This window comes from Cariama cristata, unplaced genomic scaffold (genome assembly GCF_000690535.1).
Source record: "Cariama cristata isolate BGI_N322 unplaced genomic scaffold, ASM69053v1 scaffold12412, whole genome shotgun sequence".
Lineage (NCBI taxonomy): Eukaryota > Metazoa > Chordata > Aves > Cariamiformes > Cariamidae > Cariama > Cariama cristata.
The window spans coordinates 1,921-12,454 of NW_009602163.1; the positions used below are offsets into that span (position 1 = coordinate 1,921).

Sequence of the window (10,534 nt, forward strand, 5' to 3'; positions counted from 1 at the left end):
TACTCAGTGCTACGTAATAATTGATTAATATTCTAAGCTGTTTATGTGCTTTTAAAAAAATAGCAAGGCCAAATTTTTTCCTTTATTGTTCAGTGTGGCTTTAATACAGCTCAGCTGTTCTGAAGGCTGAGCATGTCTATCAAATCAGTTTGAATATGTTAAATTTCTTTTCTTGGGACATTTTTTTTTTAGCCAGACATAGCCCAACAAACGCTTCCCCCCCCCTCCGCCTTTTTTTTTCTCTCTCTTTTTTTTTTTTGTTTTTAAATGGAAGGGGACATTTAAAGTTGTAGTTAAGCTGGCATTCAGAAAAGTTGCTCTTTGAATGGAATTACATGAGGTGGCTGAGCTGATCCAACACTCAGCCACAGGAAAGGCAGGTGCTGCTCCTCCTTTCCCCACCTGTAGCTCTGGCAATTATCAGACCCTTCCATGAGCTGATTCATCTCAGTAATTACTACAGAAACTCTAGCAAATAAAACCAGTAAGTAGTTTTCCAAGACAGTGAGTTGGATCTGCTCGAAGAAGAGATCAGTTGGCACCAAAGCCATTGCAAGGAGATGGGCTGGATCACATAGACCGGATTGATGTGGGAGGGAACAGTGGCATAGGCGTTAGGAGGAGTGGGTCTCTCCTCTTTTTGACAACAGCAGGCCATTACAGTGGTTCAGCTAGAACGTGTCACTTTTCTTCAGGGGGCTTTTACTCCAAAAGGGAAGTACCAGAGTTCCTGTAAGGATCTTGCTAATTGAGAATGCTAAGGAATTGCAGTGATTAGGCAGTATAAAGCTTTAATTTCAGAGAGGGCAGCATGTATGTTACATGGGGGTTTGGTTTGGGTCTGTTGTGCTTTCAAAAGCCCATTTAGTCTGAGTGCTCTGGTGCAATTTATTTCAGGTTTACACTGCGGACTTGTGGTTTAACTCAGGCTGGCAGCTAAGCACCACACATCTGCTTACTCACTCCCCCCTCCATGGTGGGATCAGGGGGAGAATCAGAAGGGTAAAAGAAGGAAACTTGTGGGTTGAGATAACAACAGTTTAACAGTTAAAAAGAAATTAAAAAAATAAATTTGTAAGGAAAAAAACAACAGAGAGAGGAAAATAAAACTCAAGAAAAACAAATGATGCAAATGAAAACAATTGCTCGCCACCAACTGACAATACTGAGCCAGTCGCTGAGCAACGGTGTCCCCCTGCCTGCCCCGCCAACCTCCATGCCCAGTTTTTTCACCAAGCATGACATCATATGGTCTGGAATATCCCTTGGGTCAATTAGGGTCAGCTGTCTGGGCTGTGTCCCCTCCCAGCTTTCTGTGCACCTCCAACCTACTCGCTGGTGGGGCAGTGTGAGGACCAGAAAAGGCCTTGGTGCTGTGTAAGCACTGCTCAGCAGTAATCAAAACATCAGTGTCTTATCAAAACTATTTTCAGCACAAATACGAAACATAGCCCCACACAAACTGCTGTGAAGAAATTTAACTCTATCCCAGCCCAAACCAGTACAAACCTTCACCTTCATTCTCATGCCCATAGCCTGAAGGCAGATAGAAATACAAAAAGACTTCCAAAGAAAAGTGAGTTTCATTCATGTTACAATAATTGTAAATTATATTCATCAGTAATGGGTACCGCTGCTTACCTGTTTTGCATAGCTGAGTACTTTATTTTACAAATGCCTCAATTTCCTTTTGCAGGAGAACCTTTTCTTGACATTCTTTAGTCTTTTATTACAGCTGTGAAAGATTTGGTGAACATCTGTTGAACAAACGTGCTTGGAAATCTGGGTATAAATAGTTCCTTTTCAGGAACTCATGTCAATGTGAATGTTTCAGTCTTGATAAATCATGTAAAAGAATTAATTCACATTTTGTGTGTGTGTGAAGTAACAGTATCTCTTGGTACTGAGTGCACATTGTTTCCACTTTGAGTTTAGGTGGTTCAGAAGCTGACCCAGATGATTGGGAAGAACGTGAAGCTCTACGATATGGTGTTGCAGTTTCTGAGAACCTTGTTCCTTCGGACAAGGAATGTTCATTACTGCACACTACGGGCAGAGCTCCTGATGTCGCTGCATGACCTGGAAATCAGTGAAATCTGCACCGTTGACCCCTGTCATAAGGTATTAATCATGTGGGACAGATAGGGGTATTACTGGAGAATTTTCTGTTTCGCCCACTCCTTCATACCTGCTGCCCTGCAGGACTTCAGCCCAGAGAAGATGACTCCTCTCTGTGAAGAGGGTTCAGACCCTGAATCCAAAAGTCATCTTATATTCCTTGGAACTTGAGGTGAAAATTTCATCTTGGTTAAGCAGCTTGCTTTCATTTCATAACCCAGAAATCATTCAAAATTTATGGTACTTGTGCAGTGTTAAAAACAATGTCTAATCTGACCTATGTAGATACTGCAAAAAAAATGAAAGTGATGCTGCTTCTTTCTCAGCCTCCTACTTGTGTAAATCCACATTGATCAGGTGTGCTGGGCAGCAGTATATTTTATATATGCCTGCTCCTTAATTGCCAGGGAATGCCTTTCTTGGGAGGGGAGAAAGTGACACCGGGTTAACTTACATTGGTATCTCTGACCTCCTTTGGGGATATTTGTATTTCTGACCTCCTCTGTATTTGTGACCAGCTTGGTACCATGCATATTAATAAAGTGTATTAATTCCAGATATCTGGAAGTCATTCTAAGCCTGTTTTCTGTGACATCATGTTTTATTGCTGGTTTAACGAGTTGCTGTGGTTCATAAAGCTTTCTCCTTTTTCATAACAGTTCACCTGGTGCCTTGATGCTTGCATTCGGGAGAAGTTTGTGGACAACAAGAGAGCTCGGGAATTGCAAGGGTTTCTGGATGGAGTGAAGAAAGGACAAGAGCAAGTATTGGGGTAAGGCACTTAGGCTATTTCTTGAGAAACTGAAAATGAGTTCTTGGCAGTCACAACATCTGGCAGGTATTGTAGGTGTTAATTCTTCCCTAGAGCCAGCTGACAGCCAGTAGCTCTTCTGTGCGGTCGAGTGCGGTGCATTCATGAGCATTAGTGCACTAGGGCGTAGCCAAGCACGTTCCAGTGACGTAGCTTGTACTGCTTAAGTTACCACTCTTGAGTCTCCCCTGTGGCCTGGTAACTGACTGTGGGAGATCTCCTGCTTGATTTCAGTGCAGAAGACTTTTAGTAATTGTTTTCAGGTAACATGCTCTTTCAAGTCAAAGAAATAACATTCATGGTGTTTTTACAAGGCAGGAGAAGATTCATCAGGTGGACGGATACCTGTAGGTAACAAAAGACAGAAATTCAGGTTTTATGCTATCATAGTAAGGGTATTGTTACAGTACTTGCCCTGTGTCTACCTCTCTTCTTAAACTCAGCAGTGTGTGTGTGTTTACAAAAAATACAGTGTACACACGCACACGCCGCTTTGATGTTACATCTGGTAGTTGACAGGATTACAACAGAATAGGCTGAAACAGCTTACTCGAGTGAAACGCATGTTCTCAACAAGCTGGTGTCCTACAGCTGGATATGGAAGTGTACGGTAGGGTTGTTTGTTATGTATGACATGTATTTGATTTTTACTTCTTCTCAGGGACTTATCAATGATCTTGTGTGATCCCTTTGCCATTAACACCTTGGCCTTGAGTACCATAAGGCACCTGCAAGACCTGGTTGGGCAGGACACCTTACCCAGGGTGAGTGTCGCAGCTTGCGTACCTAATCTGAACTATAGTCTTAATCGAATAGCATTCATCAACGAAGGACTGACACTGTGGAAGAAGTATGATTAAGTCTTCAAATGCATGTGTAAATTGAAATAAGGGAAACGTGATACTACCTGTCCATTTGTAGCACACACCTTAGAGCTCTGCAGGAGCAGTGTTTGGAGACAGGCATTTTGAAGCTCTCCAAGTTGACAATGAATTCTCTGCATGGCTCATTCTGTCCTAACAGCTATGCATATATAGAATCATATATAGAATATGTGCCTCCCTGCTTTGTCCTTCCATTGGTTTGCCTAACAGCAGCAACCTTTTTTTGCCTGCCACGGTAAATCCGGTGGATTAATTTACACTGTTCTGGTCTGTTGGCTGTGGTATAATACAGTTCTGCAAGTAGTGTCTGCAGGAGGTGCTTATATGTTAAAGGAGAGTAGCCTTACAGGTGTCTGAACCATGTGAGGCATTTTCTGGTTTTATGCCTGAGTTGTTAAATTTTATTGTTGGATTGAATAACTTCCCCATGACAGTTTAAGGCTGAAAATTGTTTTGGTTTCAGGACACAATGTAAACAAAAAATCGTTGTCATTCTTACACACGCTTTCTCTTTCTTACTTCTGCTGAGATGACTTGATTTGTCCTGTCACACCTTATATTTCAGTGTACTAATTTGCCTGGACACATTTAAAAACTATGTCGTGATCAGATCGGCTGCATACTTCTTGGCACATTATAAAACGTTACAAAAACCGACAAACTCTCAGGTGTGTCTGTTATTTGATTCCCACTTGAGGAATCAGTTGTCAATTAAATAGGAGAACTGAATGCCTCTGGCAGTCTTTGATAAAGCTGCTAATCCAAGAGACCTTTCAATGTAAACCGCTACTTCCAAATAAGTATCTGTATGTGCAACTTGTGAAAGATCAAACTAGCTGTTTTTCTCCTCCCCTTAAAATTCGAGGAAAGCCCGGATCTGCTGCTGCTCCTTAGGATGCTGTCTTTGGGACAGGGGGCCTGGGACATGATTGACAGTCAAGTCTTCAAGGAACCAAAAATGGTGAGCCAATTTGATGTTTAGAATTTAACACATTTAATTAAATAAATTTAGACTTGTTTATTATTTTAATGTGTCCCTGATTTAACGTTCATTCTGCATACCTCTCGTCGTAGCTTGCTTAGAAAAAACATTTAAGTGGTCAAAGAGCAGCAACTCAAGTGGACATGTTCTAGGCTTCGTTTACTTGCTTTTTTATTTACATGAATGCCTGGCCCTTACTGTTTTGAAATCAGACTGTACCTCTATTAAATTCTGCACGGGTTGCTCATTGTTCCTGGGAACTCCTACAGAACTGACGGGTTTGTAAAACACATCTTGTATGAGGAAAGCAGGATGTCAGAGTCTGGTCTGAAACTCTGGTAGCAGTGTAGCAGCTTTTCATTGACATGAAAAATGTTTTTCCCTTCCAGCTATCTGTTGTAGCAATTTTGCATAGTTCCACATTCAGCTACAGTCTTTCCATGCTTTGGAAATACTTTGCTCAGTATTATACACTGCCCTAGTGTAGTTTGGGAGCAGACACGTTGAGCTGGTGGCAGGTAGGCTAACCATGGTGTTGCACAGCAGGACTGTTTCTCAAGAGAAAGTTGCTCTTTCTGTTCTGAACTATAAAGCACCAAGTGTTTACCTAGGGGGACATTTGAAGTCTCCAAAATATGTATTGCTGGCTGATTGCACGTTTCAATTTACCACAGGAAGGATGTGCATTAATACTCAGATTGTCACAGTGAGGGTGACCGAAACTCCAAGAGTAAGACTGTGATTTGACTTGCAGAGGTGCTGTCATGAATCTTCTAGAAAGAAACTGTGAACACTTTTCCTAAAGAGAATCTCCAAATCTGTATTTAAAATCTGTTTTATTTGTGATTGCTACAAACTGTAAGCACCCACTCTATGAATCTGATAGAACATAGGTTGATCTGCCTTGTGTGAGGAGATGCTTGCTCTTGTTGCTATTCTAGCTATGCATTGATCCCTGTCAGTTTAAAGAATGAATGAAATTATTTGTAATTGTTGATAAAAGCAATTTGAATTGTTGATAAAAGCAATTTGGTACCATCCTTAACATGCAGTGCTTGCAGCAGTATTGGAAAAGGTCTGTCAGAAGAAATGCTATGTAATTGTCAAAAGAAAGACTTTGAGCAGGAGTATTTCTGTAGATGAGGTGAAGTACAGTTTTCCTAATTACCAGTGGAACATGTGGAAGTGAATTGTTCAAGAATTTTGACTGGAACTGGATGTCTCAAAGCTTGTTTTCCTAAGCGTAGGATGGGGCTCATAGTATTGCCTCACTATTTGTTACGGCACTCTAGGACCATTAGGTGGCACGAACTGATTGATGAAAGCATCGTTCTTTTCCCTTTTTTCTTCCATCCCTCTAAGGAAGCTGAGTTGATCACGAAGTTCTTGCCTATGCTGATGTCCTTTGTGGTGGATGACCACACATTCAATGTAGATCAGAAACTGCCCTCGGAGGAGAAGGGACCAATTCCCTACCCCAGCACCATTCCTGAAGCTTTCACCAAGTACGTAATCTGCCTTACCGACTTTGTACATATAGCCTTGTTACCAAAGCAAAACTTCAAAGAGCCAACGCTGACAAGAAAAATACTGTATGTGGTAAAGTGAAGGCTTTCTTGGGGCAAGATTTAGTCCCAGTTAATCAAGCCTGAACTTTTCCTTTAGCAGAACAGGTTTCCACCATGATTCCTCAAATAAAATTTCTCTACATAAAATAATAGTTCTCATAATGACCATTCTTTTGGCAGATTGAATATGAAAGTATTTGGTATTACTGTTTTCAAATAAGCTGCTTGTGTCGCTTCCCAAGCAGTGAATGAAGAAGGTTTGAGTGATATTTGGGTGCAGCTGGACGAGTGCCCATGCTTGGTTCTGAAGAGCACTATTGTAAATTGTAAAGTTGACTTTTTTATCACACAGGCACTCATTCTCTGGTAATAACCTATCACTCCAGGGGTGTCAAAAAGATAAATAAAACCTCTGTGTGCTCTGTTGTATTCAGATCTTGCACTAATTTCCAGCACAATTCTTATCTGTATGCCAGAATCTGGAGTAGTGTGTCCCAGTAGTTGTACTCTCCTCTATGACAGTGTTGTTATTTGACCTTTGGGAAACTAAACCAAAAATAGTATCAGACTTTGTATAATTTTTGAGTATTTGGGCTTCTTCTAAAACCCATTTTGAATAGCACTTTTATCATTAATACTATTATAAATGTTCACAATCAAACCCAACTGTTTCATTGTGAGACAGCGCAATGTTTGCTGAATGGTAAATTTTTCTGAACCATGGTAGTAAACATAGTGATGATCACTCACTGAATAGCTGCTCTTCAGTGGGTTTGAGGTTAGCCACTGCTGTAACTGATTGCTCTCCAACAGTATTTTAAACCCTCTTTTTAAAAAAAAAATCTGCTTTAGCTTTATTAATTAAGAAACTTTGCTTCTGCCATAACAGATTCTTGCTGGAGAACAGAATAGCTTGTGAGATTGGGCTGTATTACATCCTTCACATCACTAAACAGAGGAACAAAAATGCTTTCCTTAGGCTCCTGCCAGCACTAGGTAAGTTTTTGTCTTGTTTTGTGTTCTGTAGCTGTTTGCCTTGTACTGGACGCCCAGGAGGCAAGTAAACCTGGACTGAAAGTGATTTCTGAGTCAAAGACATAATATTCTGCCTTTGGTTCTTTGTGAGGTGAAAAAAAACTGTTACAGAACAGGACTGAACATGGCCTTAAATTTTTTCTTGGGATTACTTTCTTCACTGACTTCTCTGGGGTGAGTTGCACGAGAGCTCTGAAGCAATCTTGGGAATTGCAGCTCCCAGTAATGGCAGTGGGGGTTCACTTCCCACTCCCTCACCCCAGCTCTAGTGTTCTTTGAACCCTTTGCTGAACTGTCAGCTCATTTACATGGGGGAGTTTTCCACTGGTGAGTGATGTACATCTGCTTACTACGGGGTCTGAGGGGTGCAAGGAGGTGGATGTTGCCATGAATGGAGGATGGTGGAGAAGGATAGTAGGGGACTTTGTGATTTTGGCAGGAGCAAGCTACTCTGTGACTTCAGCCTTGGTGGAGACATGGGCTTTCTACATATTCTTCTCACGCCTCTGCTCCTAATCTTTTATGTCTGAAAGATCAAAGCCACCTGCCTGGTCTACCCATTTTAAAAGGAAATCTCACTGCAAAGTTTTCAGCAGAAACATCTGCTATGTGGTCAGGTTTTGGCGCATCCTTGTCAGTCTCAGTCTTTTTCCTTTTCATGTTGTATAGTTGAGACCTTCAGTGACTTGGCCTTCAGTGATATTTTTCTGCATCTGCTCACTGGTAACCTCACGCTGCTGGGTGACGAATTTGCACTTGAGGAGTTCTGCACCAGTCTTTTTGATGGCTTCTTTCTCACTGCCTGCTCAAGGTAAATCTGATTTTCCTCAGAGGAAAGTGAGTTTACAGGATACCTGAGAGAGGTTATACTGCTTTGACTACAGTTTAATAGTTCAGCAAACTCTTCATGTATAGTGGAAACAGCCTGATGCTGTTTTTTCTTTAAGGAAAGGCTTATATATTGTGATCAAGTTTTTATCAGAAAAATTGTTAAGTGTTGTTTATGAATTATTACCTAAACTGTAATTCATTAATCGTAAGTTGGAGCTGCAAAAGACAGTCTCCTTCGTCCTTTGTGGTAGCTCTGAATATGAAGAACTAACTTCAGCTCTTTGCAGTATCAGCTGCGCACAGACAATCTGTTAATTCTGTTAAGTCAGTGTGGTTCAACTGGTGGCCTGCAGACCAGATCTAACTTCCAGGAGGCTTCCCCAAAAGTGACTAGAACTGCTATTCGGGATATGCTGCTGCTGCTACCACTTCCTCCACACATACAGAGGGACAAACATCCCCCTGCCCTGTGCCTATGGCCTGTCCAACAGAGAGACCAGCTGCAGCCACGTGCTACAGTCTGTGCTTAAAATCTCCCCTTCCTTCCTCATGGTTGCTACAGTTAGTCCACTCCTGTTGAATAATTACGTTAATTGCTTGAAAGTCTAAGGCAGGGTTAGCACTTTGTAGCACGCAGGCTGCAATTCTCAGGTGTTTTGGAAAATTGTAACCAAGCTGCCAATCTGTGGGTGTGTGAATTATTCTGGTACTCTTGCTGTAGCTTTCTTGTTCTCGAGGTAGTGTTTGTTTCTGTTGGTTGCTCTGCTTTAAAATTGCTTTTTGTAGAAAGGAGAACGTACATAGACATGTGCTGAGACTGCTTCTTCATCTGCATCACAAAGTGGCGCCTGCCAAATTAGAGTCTCTCCAGAAGGCTTTGGAACCCACGAAGCAGGTAAGAAGGGAAGCATGAGAAAGGGAAAACTAATTGCAGATGAAAGCAGCTGTCTTTCCAGACCTTGCTTAATGGAACATGAGCTCTGCTTTCCAAGAGTACCAAGTTGTGTCTTAATGACCATGTAACTTCCTCTTTCTGTGTTGGTTTGTGTTAAAACACACAGGGCAATTGCATACTTGGTGTTCTAGCTAGCAGCAGCTAGAATGAAGTATGACTCTTCTGTTTTTCCCCTCCCTAATTCTCATTCTGCAGAGTGGGGAAGCTGTGAAGGAGCTTTATAACCAGCTCACTGAGAAACTGGAGCTTCGCAAGCCAAGTCCAGCCGAAGTGACTGAGACACCCTCCATGGAACTGCCCTTGCCCACTGTGCCCACACCAGCCTCACGCTGAGCTGTGTCTGTAGTGCAAGAGTGAGACAGGAGAAGAACTAACTTAGTGCTCTGCAGCGCGAAGGCACTGTACTGCCTTTCAAGTGTCTCTGCCTACAGGGTGGAAACAAAACAAAAAAGGCCACTGAAGCTCTTTCAGGAAACACTGCAGTTTACCCAGTTCACTGGCTCTTGCTGGTTAGAAAACTCTGTGTGCAGTGCATTGCAAAGGTTTACTTTTCTTCAGTATAGCTGAATGTCTTCTTGTAGATCCACTTAAAATCCAACTGTACATTTTTTTTTCAAAAAGAAAATGCTTATTTTTAAGCTTGGCATCTTGTATTTTAAACTCTACTTTAAGAACTGATGCATGAGTGTGAACTCCATTATGGTTGAGCCGGTAGTGGGAACTCCTGAGGGCTAACCATAGCTTTCTTTGGCCATTAGCTTGCTCCTCTGGGTCTTTGGAGAAGGTGCTCAACAGAAGGAAATGTCAGAGAAGATAAGCCGTACTGATACAATTTCCTGTTTGAAGTTCTAGGTCTTCTGGTACATGGCAAGACGTCCTGCATTAGTCAGAGCCATCCACCACTGTCACTAAACCAAGCAGCAGTCAACAGCCATCTTCTCAGCTAGACTCTTACAAAGAAGGCCAGAAATGGAATCATTCTCTCTCCCTTTCTCCCCCCTTTTCTCCAAAGGAGTAGCTTGAAATGAGTCCTGGAGCCAGTGAATAAAAACAAGACTAGTATATTCCCCAGTGACAGTAGGGTTTGAGAGTAGCTGGAGTTCTGTCTTTGAAAAAATAGCCTGTTCTTCCTGGCTCATTTGTGTCGCTGTCTGTACTGTTGCAGTTAATTCCTGTTCTACTTTTATTGCTGCCTCAGTGTAAGCCTCAGGTAGTGTGTGCAGGAAGATGGGCATGGGAGAAGAATGAGTTGTGTGAGTTTACAACAGACTTCACACTGATTTCAGCAGGTACAATATGCCTGAAAAGAATCTTGCCAGTCCCCTGTAAGCGGGAAGCTGCCTACATGAA

At 41.9% G+C, this 10,534-nt stretch overlaps 1 protein-coding gene across 1 annotated transcript in view; it reads left to right on the forward strand.

Annotated features, from left to right (window-relative positions):
• Nucleotides 1–9,822, forward strand: part of NELFB (negative elongation factor complex member B) — a gene marked incomplete at its 5' end in the record, with an annotated part of 11,739 nt that extends 1,917 nt beyond the window's left edge. Inside the window, 9 exons of the mRNA XM_009694635.1 lie at nt 1,936–2,121; nt 2,778–2,890; nt 3,591–3,693; nt 4,679–4,774; nt 6,158–6,300; nt 7,253–7,359; nt 8,068–8,209; nt 9,016–9,124; nt 9,380–9,822. Coding sequence (XP_009692937.1) covers nt 1,936–2,121; nt 2,778–2,890; nt 3,591–3,693; nt 4,679–4,774; nt 6,158–6,300; nt 7,253–7,359; nt 8,068–8,209; nt 9,016–9,124; nt 9,380–9,517 — 1,137 coding nt within the window. The remainder of the gene's footprint in view (nt 1–1,935; nt 2,122–2,777; nt 2,891–3,590; nt 3,694–4,678; nt 4,775–6,157; nt 6,301–7,252; nt 7,360–8,067; nt 8,210–9,015; nt 9,125–9,379) is intronic.
• Nucleotides 9,823–10,534: the final 712 nt, after the last annotated feature.